General features: G+C 38.9%; 3 protein-coding genes across 4 annotated transcripts; 1 reads left to right on the top strand and 2 right to left on the bottom strand.

Moving 5' to 3' along the window:
• Nucleotides 1-1,735: 1,735 nt before the first annotated feature.
• Nucleotides 1,736-2,555, bottom strand: LOC135935847 (protein yellow-like). Its single transcript, XM_065478412.1, has 2 exons — nucleotides 2,238-2,555; nucleotides 1,736-1,858 (listed from the first exon to the last, which is right to left on the bottom strand). Exons 1-2 carry the CDS (start codon nucleotides 2,553-2,555, stop codon nucleotides 1,736-1,738), a joined length of 441 nt encoding a protein of 146 aa, XP_065334484.1.
• A 6,091-nt stretch (nucleotides 2,556-8,646) lies between these two features.
• Nucleotides 8,647-10,498, top strand: LOC135935845 (protein yellow-like). The gene is made up of 4 exons (XM_065478409.1): nucleotides 8,647-8,967; nucleotides 9,245-9,826; nucleotides 10,061-10,208; nucleotides 10,389-10,498. The coding sequence occupies exons 1-4, from the start codon at nucleotides 8,647-8,649 to the stop codon at nucleotides 10,496-10,498; spliced, it is 1,161 nt and encodes a 386-aa protein (XP_065334481.1).
• Nucleotides 10,499-17,218: 6,720 nt separating this feature from the next.
• LOC135936374 (uncharacterized) lies at nucleotides 17,219-20,226 on the bottom strand. Of its 2 annotated transcripts, XM_065479168.1 has the most exons (12): nucleotides 19,980-20,226; nucleotides 19,833-19,931; nucleotides 19,586-19,693; nucleotides 19,389-19,532; nucleotides 19,218-19,333; nucleotides 18,976-19,165; nucleotides 18,620-18,925; nucleotides 18,527-18,559; nucleotides 18,198-18,476; nucleotides 17,799-18,147; nucleotides 17,566-17,685; nucleotides 17,219-17,519 (listed from the first exon to the last, which is right to left on the bottom strand). In XM_065479168.1, exons 1-10 carry the CDS (start codon nucleotides 20,155-20,157, stop codon nucleotides 17,996-17,998), a joined length of 1,605 nt encoding a protein of 534 aa, XP_065335240.1. In that variant the 5' UTR covers nucleotides 20,158-20,226; the 3' UTR covers nucleotides 17,219-17,519; nucleotides 17,566-17,685; nucleotides 17,799-17,995. The 2 variants fall into 2 exon arrangements, with proteins under 2 accessions (XP_065335240.1, XP_065335239.1); XM_065479167.1 differs by having other exon boundaries at nucleotides 17,219-17,685.
• Nucleotides 20,227-21,844: the final 1,618 nt, after the last annotated feature.

Below are 21,844 nucleotides of genomic sequence, written 5' to 3'. Positions count from 1 at the left end.
ATACAATTTGTGAATTTCAATTTGACTAAATGAAGGTTGGAATATCTTCATGCTTGAATCAGTAACATAATGTTGACGTATTCTTGTTTCAGTTACGCCCGCCATTCCAACCACCAGCAGCACTACTACCGTTTCTCAAAAGTCCGAACCAACGCCTCCTACCTCTACAGAACGATCTTGTGCGCCCATTCCATCTACAAAGCCTCCTGAGGTTCAGGAGAACAGCATCCTGACCGAAAAAGTGCACCTTCATCAGCTGTTTAACATCATTCTGATCTGTTCCAATGTGTTTACCGTGATTCTGTTTTGGTTCATCCTGAGAAAAAAGAGGATTAATTCTCTTTCACCAAACACCATTGAGGCCCACCAAATTACCTTTATCCGTAAAAAGCCGGCAGATTACCATGAATTCCAAAATGACGATAATTCGAGGTCCCCTTCTTCTGATCTACGAGCAGCCGAAAATTTCCAGTTCATGACCGGCGAAGAAAGTGTGGAGTTTCGGAACCTTGTATAAACACCTCTTGATCTATGTCCAATAATTTAAAAATGTTATATTTGTTTGTATTTGAAATAAAAAGTGTTTCAACCTACTAATTCTATTTTAGATACAATTATTCCACCTATTAGGCAACAGGGAAATGGAAAAAAACGAGCGGGGTCTGCGCATATCCAAGGATAGGGAAGCGATTTACTCAGGGGGCCCCTATGGGAAATTTTTCACCTAGAAATAAATATAAAAATAGTCCTAGCGTAGTTATACGTATATATGAAATTATTGATTTTTAAATAATTTTTTTCGTAACGCTAAGATTGATTTTATAAAAACACATTGAAACCAGAAAGTGATTTGTGAAATGATCATAATTTCAAAATTACCCCCAAAATTGTGATTAATTTCTTTGCGTAATTTAGACGCATGTTTATTTACACTCAAGCTAATTGCGGCACGATTATTTTTCAAGTATTAACAAACGCGAGCGTTCGAGCGTTGGCAAATGCCCACAAGTCATCATTACTTTTTCAAAGTGAGCAGTAGTGCTTTCGCTCGGACAAAGAAGGTTGATCGATCGTTGAAGCCTCTAATAATCGGCGACAAAGGTAACGCTTTTCTGTCATAATTAACCCTGTGAGTTTTAGACGGGTATTTTCGGGAATATAGTTGACTACATTTAGACGGGCTTTTAGTCGATTTTTCTATTACCATTTGACTGAATGTCTGAGTGACTTACAAGAAATCTATGGGTAGATTTCTAACTGTGAATTCGCTCGAGCCTAACACGTTTTACTTAATCCGTTTTGTGTGGAGTTCAAAAAACCACCCCTCAATCGAGGCAAAAACCATAGAGCAGGAGACGAGCCCCTGCATCGCTATAGGTAAAAATGTTATTGTTTAAAAATTCCTACTCAATGTGTGTTTGTCTGGGATTTGGAGAAATTGGATATCCTTCAGGATATCTGAAAGTTTGAACAGGCGGATGTCGGCGGATATCCAATTTCTTGACGGGTACTAATACAAAGACCAACATAGGTGCCATCAAATCTCAATAAACAAACATCAAATTACAGATGAAAACACGGTGGAGATGAAATTCGAGACGCCATTAACCGCAGTGGCAAATTGGCGGCCGAATGCTCTGCATCAGCTGGAGGAGTTGTGCCATGCACTGGCAGAGGATTACGGTGACCTCGGGTGAAAAGACCCTACTAAACACCAGGGTGTTTGAACCGTCGCTCAGGTGGGACCTTTCTCCGTGCGAACCCGGCCGTGAATTCGTCTGCAGGCTGTGCACAGTCTTCCAACCGAGTCCACTTGCAGTCCTCTTGCTTCTTCTATTTTGTTGCAGTTTCCAAATTCCTGCAAGAATAAAAATTCATGTGCTCTTTTAAAAACTAAACCAGGGTTTTATACAGAATTTATTTTGTCAATTCCGAGAGATGCGATTGCCGAACTATTTAATATCAGTTCTCGACTGCTATAAATAACATTAAAATTTCCTAATTTTAGCACCGCGCGACTATCCAATAGTCATACTATGCAATATTTTTAGAAAATGGGCAATTGAACACTGAGCGGTTCACTGAATTCTTACAATTTATTAAATATCAATTAATCTAAAATGAATTTTTGTAAATTTTTTACATCACAAAATGAAATGAAAAACAAAAGAGGCAAGCGAGACAATTAACTCTCTCAATTAAAATTTAAATGAATAGCATTTAATTTTTCTACTTACATGCATGTCCCACGAAGGAAACGGAGTGAGCTTCGGAGGTTCAGAGGACGCGCTGTTCGTCGGCAAAGACACAAGAGTCACTGGAATGCCATCACGTTTCTCAAGGGCGAAGAAGATCACTGAACCAAAGAAAGCCATGAATATAGGCTCGATGGTCTCTGGATCGAAAGTTCCGTCACTCAGGGCTCTTGTCCTGTTCGCCTCGGACGGCCACTCGTAGTCGAATCCATTGGACCAATCGAAGACCTGAGAGAAATGGACGGCGGTGGCCAAGGATGAAAGGCCGAGCAAGAAAATAGCGACGAAAAACGGAGTCATGCTGCTGGCCACTTCCAACTGCTTACAAAAGGAACAAAAACATAAGTCTGGCGGGCGTCTCCCACGCGCTTGCCCGTTGTTTACGTGTGGAGAAATAACTCTCGGGGAGTAAGTTCGTGAGTAAACAATAGTGTCACAACACTTTTACAATGAAAAAATAAAACATCCTTTCACAACGCATTCCAGGAAGTCGAGAGTTAAGTGGTTTTATATTTTTTGGTCTTGTTTTGTTATCTAAAAAGGATTACTACTGAAATGAAGAATATTCTGACACTGAAAGAACGTTGTTTTGGTACAAAAAGGGATTCACAGTTTCCATTTAAGAAACAGTTGGGCAGAGCTATGTTATTTAATAAAAAAAGCGAAAAAAGCATAGTTCTTCATGAATTCGGAGGTTGATTCGACGCAACATTTTCGATTATAATTAAAATTGGATTCGGTTCTGGGGAATTTCCAGATTTAAAGTTCCCATCAAATCCTGTTAATGAAAAGTGACCTATAACTCTTGACTGCGGTATCAGAAAATATTGAATAAGAATTGAAATGAATTATATGGAAATTGCGCTTCTTCCCGTTCCTCGGACAGAAATAAGAATTATTATTGCTTTCAGTGCAAATATACTGCAGAAAAACTCTGCTTTCTCTCTTTTAAAGTTTTTTTTTTAACAAAAGTTGGGTTTCTATATTCAGACTCCTATGAATCTATGTTTTCTAAATATTTACATTCACATTGAATACATTTTTTAGAAAGTCCTTTTCTGATTCCAAAAATAATTTTACGGTGACCTCGGGTGAAAAGACCCTACTAAACACCAGGGTGCTTGAACCGAAGCTCAGGTGGGACCTTTCTCCGTGCGAACCCGGCCCTGAATTCGTCTTCAGGATGCAAGACAAGCAGGGAAACTCCGTTGAGATGAACGGCACGTGCTCGCTGCCCAACCACGAAAAAGACGAAAACTTCTCCTCAACCTCCCCCTGGGAGCACCTGATGCCAAAGACTGTTTTAGGTAAGTTCCTGATTTTTACCTTTATCTTCATCCTCTGCTACTGCGCGTATAGAATTGCAGAATGTAATCTGCTGCTTCGCTCCTTCGTTGCAAGAAAAATATTTTCATTTTGTAGAATCGGGGAAGCAATCAGGTCATTTATATCCCTGAGTTTATTTTTTTATGTATTTTACATGACATCATCAATACACTTTGAACTGTTTTTCCAATCCTACGATATATGTGGAAAGAGTTAATTTATTTCAATTCCTACACTGATATTCGAATAAACTATAAAAATTGTGGAATAATGCATTTATATTTGCTTACTTGAGCTGGAAAAGAATCACTGTTATTTCTAGGATATTTCGACTGCTTCTTGATCAGGAGAAGGGGATAACGAATTGACGCTATTATGGAATTTTTGGTATTTGACCGACTTGTCATGAAAAATGGTCATTTTGTTTTCCTCCTTGGTGTTTGGTGGAAGGGAATTGTTCTTATTCTTTCTCAGGATGAGCAAAGTCAACAGGATCACGTTAACTACGACGAATAAGAAAAGAATGTAGTTAAAAAGCCGAAATTGGCGCAATATTTGCGACATTTGCGTCAGGATGGCGGTTGCAGCCGTTTCCTCAGCAGGCGTCGAAGATGTTGTTGCGGTCGAATTTAGAAGACTGGATTTTTCTGTAGTGGTGACAGACGTTGGATTGGTCTTTAGGGATGTGGTTGTGGTGGTCGGAGGGGCGGGCGTAACTGAAAAAATAAATCAAATCTCAAAACAAGGTTCGTGAAATGTTTGCGCAATGCAATGAATGGATTTTTTTATATTAATGGGATAATATCTTACCTGGAGATTCCTCCAAAGATGGTTCACCGTCTGAAGTCTTCAAAAGCCTGTATCTTGGCTTTCCTTCATTTGTATCGATCGCCGTCATCCAAATAGTTCCAATTTGGTCCAAGGCAATGGTAAACGGCCGAGAAATATTATTATTCGGCCCAGCGACCTAAAACCAAGCAAAGTACGGTCTCGATGATTAAGAAATTCCATGTAAAAATATGGAGAGTTGGGCTGAGCATGAGCACACACTCTTAACTGGCTCACACGTTACCGAAATATTTCTTCTTGAGCGCTCAAGATATTACAGAGTTGACAAATAATTTTAAATGTTCTTTACAAAATTGGAACAAAATTAATTGTTCTGTTCTCAAATGATATTTAAAACTGACGACCTACCTCATAAAAACACTGCTCCTGCAATGGCTGGGAAGTACTCCAAGAATGTATGTAGTTTTTCGAGAAAAAAGCGGAATACAAGGTCCCGTGGTTGTCCATCACCATTCTATAAGGTGTTGCACTCCATCTTCCAATTGGTTTCGTATATAATTGTCTATATTGTGGTGACAGATATATTTCGGTGACAGATATTGAATTCAGAAGATTGAAGTCGCTGCCAAGGTAGAGCTTTCTCGGTTCCTGACCCTTAGGGGACAGGGCAACGGACAAAACGTTGATTCTTTGCAACCGAATCTGAGTCGTATCGTTTCTTTTCAAACTATAGATGACGATCAATTGTTCATTCCAAACAGGGATATAAACAATTGTGTCGCTCGGCGTTTCGTCGAGCGCCAAGTCATTCAAGTGTTTGTAAGGAGGTAACCAATGAATGATTTTGGTTTGATTGTTGTTTGACAAGTCAATAGTCAATAATTTGGATTTGCAATTGGAGCTACCCTTGTCCAGCACCCACAGTCTTCCAACCGAGTCCACTTCCAGTCCTCTTGCTTCTTCAATTTTGTTGCAGTTTCCAAATTCCTGCAAAAAACAATTCACGTGCTCTATTAAAAACAATTAACCAGAGTTTTATACCGAATTTATTTTGTTAGTTCCTAGAGATGATTGCCGGACTATTTATTATCAGTTCTCGACCGCTAAATAATATTCAAAGTTCCAGACAAATTGAAGATTTCTCATGATTGCCACTTTGCACAAGAATTTATATGGGGTTCGCAGAGCAGAATGGCACACTCACTTTCCTAATTTTAGCACCGAATATCCATGCAATATTTTAATAAAATGAGCAATTAAACACCGAGCGTTTCACCGAATTCTTATAATTTAATTTATATTAAATCCTTTGATTGAAATTTTGTATTTTTTTGTGTCACAAAATTAAATGAGAAAAACAAAAAAGGCAAGACAATAATTCTCCCCTCTAAAACGTTCAACGAATAGCATTTAATTTTGCTACTTACATGCATGTCCCACGACGGAAACGGAGTGAGATTTGGAGGTTCAGAGGACGCGCTGCTCGTCGGCAAAGACACCAAAGTCGCCGGAATGCCATTACGTTTCTCAAGGACAAGGAAGATCCTCGATTTGTAGACAGCCATGTAAAGAGGATAAATATTCCCTGGTTTGAAAGTTCCGTCAATCAAGGGTCTTGTTGTCCTGCTGTTCGCCTCGGACGGCCACTCGAAGTCCAATCCATGGGGCCATTCGTAGACTAGGGTGAAGTTTGCGGCGGTGGCCAGCGAAGAAAGGCCGAGCAAGAAAACGGCGACGAAGAACGGAGTCATGCTGCTGGCTATTTCCAACTTCCAACTGCTCACAAAAGGAACAAAAACATAAGTCTGGCGGGCGTCTCCCACGCGCTTGCCCGTTGATTACGTGTGGAGAAATAACTCTCGGAGAGTAAGTTCGTGAGTAAAACAATGGTGTCACCACACTTTTACAATGAAAAAATAAAACATCCTTTCACAACGCATTCCAGGCAGTCGAGAGTAAAGTGCTTTTAGATTTTTTGGTCTTGTTTTGTTGCCCAAAAAAGATTACTACTGCAATGAAGAATATTCTGACACTGAAAGAACGTTGTTTTGGTACAAAAAGGGATTCACAGTTTCCATTTAAGAAACAGTCAGAGGCAGTGCTATGTGATTTCATTAAAAAAGAAGCGTAGTTCTTCATGAATTCGGAGGTTGATTGGGCGCAACTTTTTAGATTATAATTAAAATTGGATTCGCCTTAAGTATATACTTTTGTTAATGATGGGGAACTTCCAGATTTAAAGTTCCCAACAAATTCTGATAAATCAACGCAGACAAAAGTTAAAGAGTTGACTTTAAATAAAAAACTTTGCTTTGCCTGCATTACTTTGTTTATTAATTTGAAAATGGTGCAGTTGAAACACAAAATGAGGAACAAAATTAGCAATAATGAAAAAGAGGCATATATGTACCATAATTTCACTCAGTGGTTCATCTTAAAAACCAAACCCGTGTTTTTTTCAATCTCTTGTGCACATAAAAATCATAAAATTTTGAATCGACGCAGAAAGTGCGATCTCCGAATTAAATTAAATTAATCCAAGATTGAGAGAGCATTTTATGGCTGGCTGCGTCCACAGCCAAGCCGCAGAGATCCCGGATCTCAACGCACGGTGAAGCCATTTAAAAAAAACATTAAACGCAACCTGCTCTGCTCTGGTGCTTAGCAGGTTGCAAAGCACGTGCAATCAAAATTGGTTCAATAAGCCTCGAGAGCGTCCTGTATGTGAATTAGATTTGAACTTGCAATTAAACAGACTTATTGTTGGAGTGAAAATAATAATCGCAAGTAAAATTTTCGTCTGAGAACATCCAGATAATTATTATTTTGCAATTTAAATTCGATTCGATTTCGGATATTAGTTTCCGGGGTGAGAAAAATTATGAAAATTTAATAGTGAGAAGATAAAAAATTGTACTTTTGAGTCTTGAAAGTTATTTTTAATTTTTTCTAAAATTGCAGATTTACAAAATGGCCTGATCAAAATTCACCATTTGATAGTAGCGTCAAAAACTACCTATTTTCCAGTTTTTTTCCTGTTGAGCAAATTTGCTTTTTTCGCACGAAATTCGTCTGAAAATTTCAAGGAGCCGTTAGCGGACCTTTAAAATTTTTGGGGAAAAATAACAATGCGTAATTAAAATGATAATTGAGTTAAATTGGGCCGGCTTCTGAAACAATGCGGGAAAGTACGTGACACGCCCCCCTCTGTTGTCCCCCTTCAGATGGTTTCTGCCAGTTTTCATCGAAATTTCCAGAACTTCCATGATTTGGAATCCTCTAATCGAGATCTGTCTGCCAGATCGAGTCTTTCTTTAGGAAAGTGCAAAAATTAATTTAAAATCACCATTGCAAAATTCCTCAGAGAATCCTTCATTTCAAACAATGCCGATTTTCTCCAAAATTTACATCACTTCCTGATTATCATTTTATCACTGATGTATAAGTGGAAGTCCCTAAATAAACCTCGTCATATCTGCACACGAAACACAAATTGAGAACCTCGTCAATAACGTACTTCACCTCGACAAAGGGCAAAGCCCTGAGATTCACCTTGTCACTTAGGAACCTCATTCTTATTGGACTTTGTCATATTTTGGTGAATATATTGTTAAATCAAATATGCTCTTTGGAATGAATGTGTGTTTACCATAGGGCAACTACTTGGCACTATAAAAGCATGAACCGAAAGCCCTGCTCTTGTCACTTGAGAGTTCTTCTTCCACTCGTTAACATCGAGCAAGTGTCGGACTCTGCAAGTTTTTATTCACAATTTTGGCAGAAAAAGTGGTGAGAAACAATATTTCACATAGTCTATTTCTTTTTTCCCCTTATAAGTATTAATTTTGAGGAAAAGTAAATTTCAATTCTTGAATTCCATTCCGCCTAGCTATTCTTTAATTAATTAAATAGTGTTTGCTTTTACGAGAGTAAATGCATTAGTGAAAATGATTAATGTCAAATCGTTGAATTTATGTGTTAAGATCAAGTAGAAAAACAAACTCTTTCATTCAGTCTACAGTTTTTAAAGAATCAATGCAACTTGCGGAGAAGCTGCTTGCTTAAAGTTCATATTATATTGTATTATAACAATAGAATTTGAAATTCTATTAGCAAATCAAATATTGATATTTAATCCGATGTAAATATAAATTCTCTCGACATTTATGGGTGCGCGTCTCTTTCGTTGCTCCGAACAGAATTTTCTCATAGTAATTTTTACATTTTTTGATTCCGTTTTCCGTGCCTTTTGGAACAGTTGGAAGTTGCCAGAAGCATGTCTCCATTTTTGAGCGCCGTTTTCTTTCTCCATCTTTCATCGCTGGCCACCACCGCCAACTTGACCCTAGTTTACGAGTGGCATGATGAAATGGACTACGAGTGGCCGTCGGAGGCGAGCAGGACACAGGCCTTGAGAGATAGAACATTCGAACCAGACGAAATTGAACCTATTTACATGGCTGTCTACGGTTCAAGGCTCTTCCTCAGTCTTTATAGAATCTATGCTGGAATTCCGGTGAGTCTGGTGTCGTTGCCGACGAGCAGCGCCTCTTCTGCACCCCCGAAGCTCACTCCATTCCCTTCGTGGGACATGCACGTAAGATGCGAAATCGGAAAATATTGTTTTTACATTTAAATGGGGAGGGTTTGTTCTGAATCTGCAAAGTGAAACATCTTGGCAACTCATGAAAACTCGGCAGGGATTTCGAAAGTATTTTTATGAAAAGATTAGAGTTTGATTCTGTTTACCTGAGATTTTGCTCTGAACAAATGAGTGCGTAAAACAGAGGATAATATGAATTTTAGTTTTGCAAATTTTCACTGGTTCATCATGTCAACATTAAAAACAATTCCAAATAATTTATCCTTTTCAGAGCATGAGAAACTGCAACATGATTGAATATGCGACAGGGCTGCAAGTGGACTCGGTTGGAAGGCTGTGGGTGCTCGATGGGGGTAGCTCGCATTGCAATTCCAAAATATGGATGATCGACCTGATCAACAACGATCAAACAAAACTAATTCAACAGTTTCCCGAAAATTACTTGATGCACGATTTGGTGCTGGACGAAACGCCCAACGGAACCTTTGCCTACTTCTCGTGGTGGGAGGAAGAACACATTGGCGTGTTTTCTTTGGAAAGAAACAAGTCTTGGACAGTGGAAACGCCAAGAATTAAAGTTTATTCCATCGCCCTTTCCCCTAAGAATAATCAGGAACCGAGACAGCTCTACCGCAGCAAATGGGAATCCAAAGAACTGTATTCGATTCCCGTCGCCGCTCTCCGCAGCGGAGCTCGAACTGCAGAGCCGGAACTAATCGGAAACTGGACTGCAGGACAATCGTATAGAATGCTGATGGACAATCACGGGACCATGTACGCCGCTTTTTTGGGGAAGAACTACATACGCTCTTGGAACGGATCCCAACCATTCGAGGAGCAGCGTTTTCATGAGGTTCGTCATCAATTTAAAATGGCAGTTGAGAACAGAATAATTAATTTCGCTCTAATTTTTGTATTTGCTGATCCTCGTTAAATATTTGTGGTGACAAATATATAAGTATTTACCATTCGCCTCAATTTAACATAACCTAAAAATTTAACACTTCATAAAATTCGAATATTTAATTTCAATAAAATTTTTCTCATAAATTCTGAATTATTTAGTTGGTGCTTTGTTTGGTTGTAGGTCGCAGGACTTCGTTCTGAATGGCCGTTTACTTTTGCCTTGGACGAAAATGGAACTTTTTGGATGACAGAGTTTAATGAAGAAAATAAGCCAAGATACAGGCTTTTGAAGGCTACACTCGAAGGAAAATCCTCCGAGGCCTTGCCAGGTAAGATTTCTTTGGTGTAATTTTTCATCATTAACTCCATTCGATCCACCCCAGAAACTCTTGACGATCCTTTTTTTATTCATACTTTCGATAACATTTGTGAATTTCAATTTGGTTAAATGAAGGTTGGAATATCTTCATGCTTGAATCAGTAACATAGTTGACGTATTCTTGTTTCAGTTACGCCCGCCATTCCTACCACCACTACAAAACCTTCCACACCAGCTGAGGAAACATCTGCCACGACCGATGCAGGAGAACAGAATCCTGATAGATCATCAGCTGTTTAGCGTTATTCTTATATTCTCCAGTGTAATTACCGTGATTCTTCTTAAGTTCGTACTGTTAAAAAGGATGAACAATTCTCTTTCACCAAAAAATGACCTTTTTCCTTAACAATCCGGCTGAATACCTTATGAATTCCAAAATGACGATAATTCGAGATCTCCTTATCCTGCTCTAAGCTGCTGAATATTCCTAAGTTCGCAACTGGTGAAGAAAGTTTGAGTGATGCCGGTAAAGCCGTTGGGGTTTCAAAAATTTTGACAGAAAACCTGTTGATCTAAATCCAATAAATTAAAAATGTTACCTTTGTATTTGAAATAAATAGAGTTTCACCCTTCTTATTTTATTTTTAGTAAAATCATTCCCCTTAATTTCCTACTTGTACATTGGCATTTTCAGTTAAATAAGTTTCATATGATTAGAAAAGGTTACCCCAAAACATGAAGTAAGAATGAAGTTTTTTGTTTTGTTCTGCAGCGATAGAAATATAAATCAGGAGCAAACATGAGTTATTCTCAGAATGACAAATTATTCTAAGGTATAGTTCAATTTTCGATTAAAAATTAACCCTGAGAAAGAACTTGTTGTGATGTTTTTCAATAAAATCGTTCTCCTATTTTGTATAATTCAATATTTTTATAAACAATATTCGGAATATATGTATATTAGTTGCCTTGTTCTTCCCACATAATTATTATGATTGAAATGATTTTTAAACCAATTTAATAATAACATGCTGCAACAAAACAGAAATTGTAAAAGCCCTTAAAGCAGCATATTAGGATTTAAAGATTACACCGGTTGCTGGGAAAGCTGTGGTTCTTGCACAATCGTAACGTAATGTTTTTGTCCACCCAAACTGTTATTACTTGTAAGAAAGTGTTATATTTGTTCATTCTACGCCCAAGTAAAGTTCGAAAATATTATTGTTTTTTAAAATGCAAGTGTTTTTAATCCGCGACACTTGATTGTATAAACATGGACTGAATAGCATAGATTCACTTCAGTGTTATTCTTCCACGCGTTAACATCAGTCAAGTGTCCATCTCCGCAGACTTAACTTCACAAGTAAACGGTAAGAAACATTGTTCCTAACTGGGTAAATTTGACTTTCTGGTTGCACGTCTCGTTTAAAACTCTCAAAACATCTGTTGCTTCTTTATTTTTATTTTTCTACCTTTTATGAACAGTTGAAAGCGGCCAGAAGCATGTCTCCGCTTTTGTGCGCCATTTTGTTGCTCGGCATTTCATCCCTGGCCAATGCCGCCAACTTCACTCAGGTCTTCCAGTTGAATAATTTGGACTACGAGTGGCCGGCAGAGGCGAACAGGACACAGGCCTTGAAAGATGGGACTTTCGAACCCGAGAATATTTCTCCTCGTTACATGGCTGTCTACGGTTCAAGAATCTTTCTCAGCCTGCATAAAAATTATGGAATTCCGGTTAGTCTGGTGTCCTTGCCGACGGCCAGTGCGTCCTCTGCATTTCCGAAGCTCACTCCATTCCCATCGTGGGACATGCATTTTTATGTAAGAATCAAAAATATATACATGTTCCTTTTTGCATAGGAAATTTTTTATAATCTGCATTAACTATGAAGAAATTTAAACGTAATTCACGAAATCTCTGCAGCATGTTCTAAAATATTCCAAATCTCTTTTGCTCTCGTAAATCTTTCTCTATGTGTGGTTGAAGCCACTGGTTGCGAACTCAACAAAATCCAAAAGTTTAAGTTTGACTCTGTTTTTAAGCAGCCAATCAATTTCTCATTTTGTAGGGAAACTGCAGCAAAATTGAAGATGCAAGAGGGCTGCAAGTGGACTCGGTTGGAAGGCTGTGGGTGCTAGACAACGGCAGCGATGCTTGCAATTCCAAATTATGGATTATCGACTTGAACAACAATAATGAAACCAAACTAATTCATAAGTTTCCTTTTCATTATTTCATGCACGACTTTGTGCTTGACGAAACGCCAAACGACACCTTCGCGTACATCATGCGGTGGGAAGAAGAGCACATTGTCGTCTTTAGTTTGGAAAAAAACCAATCTTGGATTGTGCACACGCCACAAGTAGATGGTTTTTCCATTGCGATGTCTCCTAAGGATCAGGAACCGAGACAGATCTACTTTGGCAAACAGCGATCCAATGAAGTGTATTCAATTCCCGTCGGCCCACTTCGCAACGGAACTGGAATTGCAAATCCGAAACTAATCGGAAACTCGATTAGAATTGATTCATATAGGATGCTGATGGACGACCACGGGACCTTATATACCTCTTTTTTCTTCACAAACTACATACTTTCGTGGAACACTTCCCAGCCAATTCAGGAGCAGCGTTTTCATCAGGTAGATCACTAATTTAAAATTATATTTTAGAACAGAATAATTATTTTTGTTCTAATTTTTTTGAATGGTTATTCGGTTCCCTTTTTTAATTGTTTCCCCACACCAATTTTTCGCAATCTGACCGTTCAAATGATTAAATATAAAATATATCACTCTAAATAGTCAAATCTATTAAAATAACATTTGCTTTGCTTGTTTTTAGATCGCTCATATGTTTCATTCTTGGCCATATACTTTTGCCTTGGACCAAAATGAAACCATTTGGATGACAGTAAATTGTAGAAGCCAAAATCCGAGATACAGGCTTTTAAAGATTGCAGTCGATGTGTAAAATTCTTCGAGGTTTTGCCAGGTAAGTTTTATTTAACGTATTTTTGTTTAAATTAGGGAGAAAACAAATCCATATTAATATTTTCTTAACCTCTGGTCAATATTTTCCATGGGCTATTAGCTCACCGGGTTCCATAGGTGCCAACTGAGCATTTGAAGTCGCTCAACGAAAAACCTTTGTCCATCTCTGACATCGGGCAACCATAGCGTTACATCCCAGAAGGGCTAAAATCTCCCTCACTTCTCACTCTTTTGGTTTTATCAATAATGCGGTGGGAAATGTATTGCAGCACTCAATTTTTGTTAGTTGATTTCACTTTGATTTCATGACGGTTGGAATGTCTATGCAACACCATATAAGTTGCTTTATTTTGTTTCAGTTACGCCATAGCCATCCGAACTACGACTAAAATATCTTTAAAGACCAAACCAACGCTTCTTACCAGCTCAGAATTAACGATCCAGCATGACTATTTCGACCACAACAAAATAAATCTTCGACGCCTGCTGAGGTAAAATTGGCTCATTCTGAGACAGAAGAGGAAAAATCCCAATTAAAAAACTCCAACGATTCCAAGCGAATGTCTGATGTTCGTTACAACCACGATGACGTCAGCCCCACGGAGGGGTTTAGGAGGAAATAAAAAACCAGCCCACTGCAACACGCCCCCTTCTCGAAATCTCGAGGAGCAGCTGAAATTTCTAGCTCCGCGTTCAGCGAAGAAAGTAAAATAGCCGATGCTGAACATTTATTGTCCCTTAAACGTGTTTCATTTGTATTTTTGTTTTGGTAATAAATTGTTTCATCCTAATATGAATCATTCACCCTCATATTTTATTTTAAAACTTGGCATTTAGCTGTACAATCAATTTCAAAATAAAAAAGAGAGAAAGCAGTGTGTTGTTTTATTATGCAGTAAATATTCAAAGAAAGCGATAAAAATAATAATGAGGAACTGACATGAACAATGCAAACGATGTTTTTGTCCGTCCAAACTGTGCAGGATGTTCCTTTATGAATGTTTTATTTGTTCATTGTACATACACAAAGTAAATAAAACAATATTTAAACAAAAATACTCTTTGGAATGTATATGTTTTCTATCAGGCACTATTATACTACTTGTAATTCATATTTACTACACATAAGCATATGGACTGGTAGTCCTGCTCGAGTCATTCTTTATTCTTTCCCTCGATTTCAACGGGGAAGTGCGGGTCTCTGCAGACAATTCTTCAAAAATTTAGCAGAGTTAGTGGTGAGGATCAATATTTCACTAAGCTCATTTATATTGACTTCTCTAAGAAATTATTTTTAAGAAACGTTGTTTTATCTGTGTGTTCGATAGAATGACCCTCTGATTTTGATGTTTCGTTCATAGTTTTCTCTGTTGCCAAATTTGTATTTGTGCCTTTTGTGAACAGATAAAAGTGACTATAGAAGCATGACTCCGATTTACGTCACCATTTTCTTGCTTGGCCTTTCATCGCTGGCCATCGCCTTTGAATTCACTGACGTCTATCAGTGGAATGCATTGCAATTCGAGTCGGACAGGAAAGAGGATTTTGGATTTTGGATTTTCCCACGAGGCTATACAAATGTCCAAATTTATTACATGGCTGCCTACGGAACAAGGATCTTCCTCAGCCTTACGAATAGCTTCAAAGACCTTCCAGTGACTCTGGCGTCTTTGCCGACGACCAACGCTTCCTCTACGTCCCCGAAACTAACTCCATTTCCTTCGTGGGACATGCATGTAAGTTGCAAAATTAATATTTGTGCGTTTTAATGGGAAAGTTGTTTCGAATCTGCGAAAAGAAGGAATTCGCTAAACATATCGGCAGGATGTTCAAGATTACTGCTTATCACTTTTCTTGGTTATTTTAATCTATGCTTGCTGTTAGAAAAATCACGTCTATAACCAAAATCTTGAGATGGGCTAAACCATTTCTCTTCTTCAGGAAAAGGGAGACTGCGACAAAATTGTAGATGCATCAGGGCTGGAAGTGGACACTGACGGAAGACTGTGGGTGCTTGATAAGGGTAGCAACAATTGCGGTCCCAAAATATGGATATTCGACTTGGACAACGACGATGAAACCGTATTTGTGCATCAGTTTCCCGAAAATTACCTAATACAAGACTTGGTGCTCGACGAAACGCCCAATGGAACGTTTGCCTACATCTCGCCGAGTATTGGACAGCACATTGTCGTGTTTAGTTTGGAAAGAAAAGAATCCTGGATTGTGGACACGGCAGGAATCAATGTTTCTTCCATTGCACTGTCCCCTAAAAGGGAACCGAGACAGCTCTTCCTTGGCAAATTAAACTCCAATGAACTGTATTCGATTTCCGTTGATGCTCTCCGCAACGGAACTAGAACTGCAAATCCGAAACTAGCCGTAGAGTGGGTTTCATCGGGATCGTATAGAATGTTGATGGACAACGACGGGAACTTGATGTCCGTCTTTAGTTGGCGGAGACGGATAACCTATTGGGACACCTACAATCAGGTATTTGCGGAGAAGATTTTTCTACAGGTAGGTCACCAATTTAAAAAAACATCTGTGAGAAGATTAATTAAATTTTTCTCGGATATTTGTACCGAGTTTTAGTTGTTTTGCCCATTGCAATATTTCGCGATCTGTAGGTTTAAATGTCAAATGTCGCTTGCTGACGTGATATATACTATGTATTTTTTAACTTAGATAGCAAATCTAGCCATCCTGTATTTCAATGACAATTATCTGAGAGTTTTTTATGATTTGCTTGTGCTTTTAGCTGGATGACATGTCCTATAAATGGCCGTTTACATTTGCCTTGGACCAAAATGGAACTTTTTGGGCGACCGTGCGGAGTGGATTGTATTTAAAACCAACATTCAGGCTTCTGAAGACTGGCGTTGAAACAAAATCGTACCTCTTCGAGCCCTTGCCTGGTAAATTTCCATAATTCTTTTTCAATATGTCAAAGGGGGAGATAACTAAACCAGAAACTCCCTAACTAAAATTGTTTTTAACTATTTTAAACCTCTGGCTCATTAGCAGCACATCCCGTGGGAATTCACGGACCATTTTTAATTTATAGACGATTGAATTGATATTTATATTTTATTCCAGTTCCAACACACCCTCCAACCACCACTACAGAACGAACCAGAACCAGCCTTTCCATTTCGACCAAAACCACGACAAAATCTGCGACACCTACTGATATTTCTGCCATAACCGATCTGCAGGTGATCTGCATCCCGACAGAACGTTTGAAACAATATCAGTGGGGTATCATCATTCTTATCCGCTCTATCGTATTATCCGTGATCTTGTTGAGTTCGATCATTGGTTGGCTCGTTTGGAGACTGAAGAGAAACAACTCCCTTACTCAAAACTCCTACGAGGCCCTGGAAATGTCCGTTTTCCGCGAAGAGCTAGCCGAAGTCCAAAATGAGGATTTGAGAAGTGCTGCCGCACATTCCGTTCCGGATGAGAACGATGACATCGACACCGCGGAAGGGCTTTACGAGGAAGCAAAAGACGATCAGGCCGCTGTCACGCCCCCTTTTCTAATACTCTAGGAGCATCCCAAATGTCTGAGTCTACGATCAGCAAAGAAAGTGATCGCGATGCCGCAGAGTTTAAAAAAAGAATTGAGCGGACACCTTTTGATCTAAATCCATTAATATAAAAACATGTTATCACACTTTCATGTATTTCATTTGAATTGGAAATAAATGGCGTCTTTCATACTACTAAAATCGTTTTTTTTTCTAAATCATTCCAATTATATTTTCTTGTAAAACTAGTAAAATAAATTAAGAGAGAGAGAGAGGGAAAGAGAGAGCAGCTGAAGAATTGGAAGTGGACACCGGTTCGACGACTGTTGATCTTGGACGATTAAATAGAATTGCTTACTGTCACAATTTTAATAGTTTATTCGAATGCTATTGTGTCACAATAAAATGAAACCCATTCTAACTGTATGAAATTGGCATTTTTTTTATTGAAAAATACTTAAAAAAAACTCAAGGATATAAATGACCTGATTTCTTCCACGATTATTAAAAAAATGAAAATATTTTTCTTGCAATCAAGGAGAGAAGCAGCAAGAAGCACATATTGCCATTCTATGCGCGCAGTAGAAGAGGGAATAGATAAATGCGAAAATCAGGAGCGTGCCAAAAACGGCCTTTGGCGTCAGGTTAGCCCAGCGGGAGGTTGAGGAGAATTTCGCGTCTCTTTCGTGGCTGGGCAGCGAGCACGTGCCGTTCGTCTGAATTGAGTTTCCCTGCTCGTCTTGCAGTCTGAAGACGAATTCACGGCCGGGTTCGCACGGAGAAAGGTCCCACCTGAGCGACGGTTCAAATACCCTGATGTTTAGTAGGGTCTTTTTACCCGAGGTCACCGTAATCCTCTGCCAGTGGCACAACTCCTCCAGCTGATGCAGAGCATTCGGCCGCCAATTTGCCACTGCGGTTAATGGCGCCTCGAATTTCATCTCCACCGTGTTTTTATCTGTAAAAAATGAATTATATTTGGCTGGTTTAATGACGCACATGACGGTTTCTGTATTTGTACTCGGCAAGAAATTGGATATAAGAAAAATATAACTTAAAAAATATTTTTACCAATTGCGATGCAGGGTCTCGTCTCCTGCTCTATGGTTTTGGCCTCGATTGAGGGGTGGTTTGGCGAACTCCACTCAAAACGGATTAAGTAAGACGTTCCAGGCTTGAGCGAATCCACAGTGAGATATCTACCCATAGATTTCTTGTAAGTCACGCTCTTCCACTTGCCAATATTTTCCTGAAATATTTTTCTCAACCTACTCGTTCTTGAAAAATAGAAAAAATACCTTCTCACGGAAGTGGACATGGATTTGTTTGTAATGGACGATTCCACTAAGACTCTGCTCCATGTCCAGCTCAATTTTCCTGGCTCCCACTTTCCCGATCGTTGGGGCAACTTCTCGAAAGGCTTAATTGACAAAATTAAATTAACTCCAAAACAAAAATCTGAAAACTCACCCCTGTGCTCGAGTGTCCAGCACGCATGTTTGACCGTCAACTCGTTTTCTTTCTGGTCAACCAGCGTGACGTCATATTTGGAGCCAATGTTGCAATCTCCGAAATCTATTTCGTACCCGAAAGCGGCCACTTGCTTTGTGATAAGGATTTTTCTAGACGTTGATCGTGAAACTCTCATTAATTTGGGCGCGCATACTTTTCTACTGTCCGTGGCGCTTGTGTTAGTGCCGATGAACACTTTAAATGGATCCTTGATGGTGATTTGAACCAACGACTCATCTAAACAAATTGTATTAAAATAAAATACCATTTTTAAACATTCAACTTACTGATCGGTCTGCATCGGTTAGGAACCAGAGGATCTGCAAAAATATGATAACACGAAGTTATTTATTTTAAATTACTAATAATTCTTAGATTACTTTTGGGCGGTGATAAAACTGTGAAATGGTCTTCAGACGTGCAGTTGAGTCTGGCGTCAACCTCGTTTTCGTTAACATCCAAGAGCATCACGTCGTAGTAAGAACCAGATTCGCATGAATTCAGTTTATGCTGGTAGTTCGTTTTGTTCTTCAGGGAAAACTTTTCCTGGAACTGATCCCTTCTTTTTTCAATATCAGTTGTACGGAATAGATATAAAGCGTGCAGCTGGCAGTGATCCTCTTCAATTGCAGCAGAAATCAGAGCTGCGCCTGAATCATCGATTTGGATCTCGAGATTGGAGCCATCTAGGGAAATCCGATAAATAACAGAATAAATCTTTAAATTTGCAACTCACCAATCGGCCTGCAAGTTCTAACAGCGACAAATTGGCTAGGAATCAAACTTTGCAGGTATAGTTCCCAATTGTGTTCGTACACAACGAAAGCGATCTCGTAGTCCGTGTTGGGAGTAAGATTATCCAGTACAACAAATTCACCGTCCGTCTCTTTATGAACCTTGGTGTGCCAAAACAGTCCTCCGTTAATCTAAAAGTAGAGGTTTTATAAATATTCAAGTAATAGTTCCTAACGGTTTTACTTCTCTGTACTGCACGGCGATGTGGTCGTGACCAGTGAGCTGGCTGCTGTCCGGCATCCTCAATTTAATGGCTGTTCTCGAGACGCTGACAACAACAGGGTCCACCTTTCTAATTGCTGTGCATTAAGAGTTTATTACTAAGAGGGTAAACAAATTTTAGATATTCTTTACGAGTGGTGCAAAAAGGAAAGCTAAACGTCCTATTTCCACAAGCAAGATTGCACGATCCGTCTTTCCGGCTGAATTCGTCGTTGACACATCGGCCGGCTGGGTAATTTTCTGCACAATCCATTCCAAAACTATTTCCGGAACAGCCTGGCGAGGAAATATGGTTAATTAACTGTTTTTTTAGGCGTTATTAATATTACGTGTCTGGCATTTTTCGCCTGAATAGCCTCCAAAGCAATGCCGTCCCGCTCTCAGCTCTGAACAGTCTTTTTTGCCGAGTCGTTCGCAAATTTTCCAACTAACAGCCACTAAAATTTAAATATTACAAAACGTCTAATTAAAAAATAACTATTGGACGATCCAAAATCCATGCAACATTACAAAAAGTAAAAAGATACAATAGGAGAATTCATGTACGTGATTTTATAACTTTTAACAAATTATTACCTTTTTTAATATCATCTATAATTGTTTTTGGGGGTTGATCAGACAATATCTGACAGTTATACTGTTCACCGTGGTCCTTGGGAATGACCATCAAGTCTCCTGAATATAGAGAAAAATAAAAATACCGTGAGAAATATTAAAACAAACCTCCTGTGCAGAATTTAACTCCGCCAATTTCCAGGTCTTTCGATCCAACGTTCAACCTGATCGTCATGTTTCCCTTGAATCGAGGTTGCGGATTTTCAAACCTAGCAACTTGCCAGGTGGCAGCACCTTTCTTTGAAGCTTCATTATGAGTGAAATGCTCCGTTAGGCCGTTCTGCATCGTCAATGTGATATTCAAAGGGCTTTCCGAACTGTTGAGTTTGTTTTTCAAAAGGTAAACAACGTCAACGCAGAATGGGCTTGCTTCTTTGATGTCGATTTCTCGCTCCATCCAACTATTTGAATTTTCGGGCACAAGAAGATTGTCTGGAAATAATTTTAATTAATCAATACGAGGAAATTTGCCGCTTTCTTGGCCAATGAGATCGTGGGATTAAGTCACGTGACTGATCTGCTTCATTGCTCTGGCTTGCTTTGAGCAGATGTCTCTACTGTCACTTTTGCTCCTGCTGTAGCTTTCTTCCCCCAGGCGAAATAGAGCATATTTCGAGCGTGGATTTCTCGGTTATTTCATTACTCGCGGTCATGTTGTCGAATTTTGTTATAGTTCAACTCGTGCGTTTTCGTTTGACACCAATTTAGGCGAAACAAAAGTTAAATTATTAATCATGAGAAAAGCTAAAGCTAAGGTGCAAGACCATGCATCTACTCTGATTGGCAAGAGAGGGTTATTCGCTGCAGGGGGTGAAGTTTTTAGAACAGTCACAGACTTTATAAAGTCACTTTCTGACTAGTCAGAGTTTAGCCGTCAATATACTAGCGCTTTCCTTTTAAAAGGCATGCACAAATTAGGATTTTGGACTTACAAGAATGATGCTTCACCAGACCAGATCCTATCAGCAAGATTGTTGGGATGACGCCATCCCCATCCCTAAAGGCATATTTTACATTCGAATAAATTATAAGAAAATTCAAATATTTCTACTTACATTGGCCTACTGTCAATGAACGGACTCTGGCCTTCCTTACGAACGAGCAGTTCTATTTTTGCAGTGTCTGCCGAGTAATTAAGAGTCATGATGTGCCATAGATCTCGCTTGGGCTTGGAGGATTCAACAGATGTAAGAAACATTTTTGCTGCGTTAATTTTTCATACCCGAACGTTAAAATTATAGTTTTGCAAAATGAAATCATGAAAATTCGGAATATCGCGAAGGCTCCGAATAAGAATTTCATTGAACTCGTCCTCGGAGAGATGTTTTGTTAGGTTAAACGCATCCATCAAACTCTTTCTGCCTAAGATCACTTTGTAGTCTCTATCAGTTAGCATTGAGTAGTGTGAGTTGATTGATTTGTTCTTCCTCATTTCCTCCGTCAGCAGGAAAGTAGAGTCTTTTCCGAAATAAACTGGCAAGTCTGTAAAAACCAACATAATTTTCTACTAATTTGGAAAAACTTATGATAATGTACCGTGCCAACGAAAGTCGGTGACGGGCGGGTAATTTCCGTATTTGTTCGATTTCTTTGAGAAATTTTTTGTTCGCCACTGCTCGCAGCCGCCTTTTTTCACCAAATTGCAATCAAATTTTCCCAGTTCGGTGGAAGTTCCATCCAGGCCAAAGATTTCCACATCGGTGTTGCTGTCTTTACAGAATATTTCAATAAACGTAGTTGCACGTAACAAAAGTATTGGAAGATTAAGCTTAACAAACATCTGTCTTACAAAATTAACGGCGTTGAAAATAATTTACAAAACAAATTTACAACCACTAATTTAATAGAAAGCTCTTACGAAAATATGACATAATCATCCTTCTTAATATTTCTAAAACACGTTAAATACCTGACAATGGTTTCCAGGACTTGACGAAAGCTACCGCATGTTGGTGGTCATCAGTGATGCAGGC

This window comes from Cloeon dipterum, chromosome 2 (genome assembly GCF_949628265.1).
Source record: "Cloeon dipterum chromosome 2, ieCloDipt1.1, whole genome shotgun sequence".
NCBI classification, from domain to species: domain Eukaryota; kingdom Metazoa; phylum Arthropoda; class Insecta; order Ephemeroptera; family Baetidae; genus Cloeon; species Cloeon dipterum.
Note: the sequence above shows the minus strand (reverse complement) of the source record. Positions and strands in the feature narration are given on the sequence as shown.

Bases quoted from the DNA above. Each gene is read 5' to 3' on its own strand.
- LOC135935847 (XM_065478412.1), bottom strand. From the start codon at position 2,555: ATGACTCCGTTTTTCGTCGCTATTTTCTTGCTCGGCCTTTCATCCTTG. The intron at 1,859-2,237 runs GTAAGTAGAAAA...TTATTCTTGCAG, and splicing joins TTCCTTCGTGGGACATGCAT to GAATTTGGAAACTGCAACAA.
- LOC135936374 (XM_065479167.1), bottom strand. From the start codon at position 20,157: ATGCAGAACGGCCTAACGGAGCATTTCACTCATAATGAAGCTTCAAAG. The intron at 19,334-19,388 runs GTAAAGAATATC...CTTAATGCACAG, and splicing joins CTTTCCTTTTTGCACCACTC to CAATTAGAAAGGTGGACCCT. The intron at 19,166-19,217 runs GTAAAACCGTTA...CTCTACTTTTAG, and splicing joins TCGCCGTGCAGTACAGAGAA to ATTAACGGAGGACTGTTTTG.
- LOC135935845 (XM_065478409.1), top strand. From the start codon at position 8,647: ATGTCTCCATTTTTGAGCGCCGTTTTCTTTCTCCATCTTTCATCGCTG. The intron at 8,968-9,244 runs GTAAGATGCGAA...TATCCTTTTCAG, and splicing joins TCCCTTCGTGGGACATGCAC to AGCATGAGAAACTGCAACAT. The intron at 9,827-10,060 runs GTTCGTCATCAA...GTTTGGTTGTAG, and splicing joins AGGAGCAGCGTTTTCATGAG to GTCGCAGGACTTCGTTCTGA.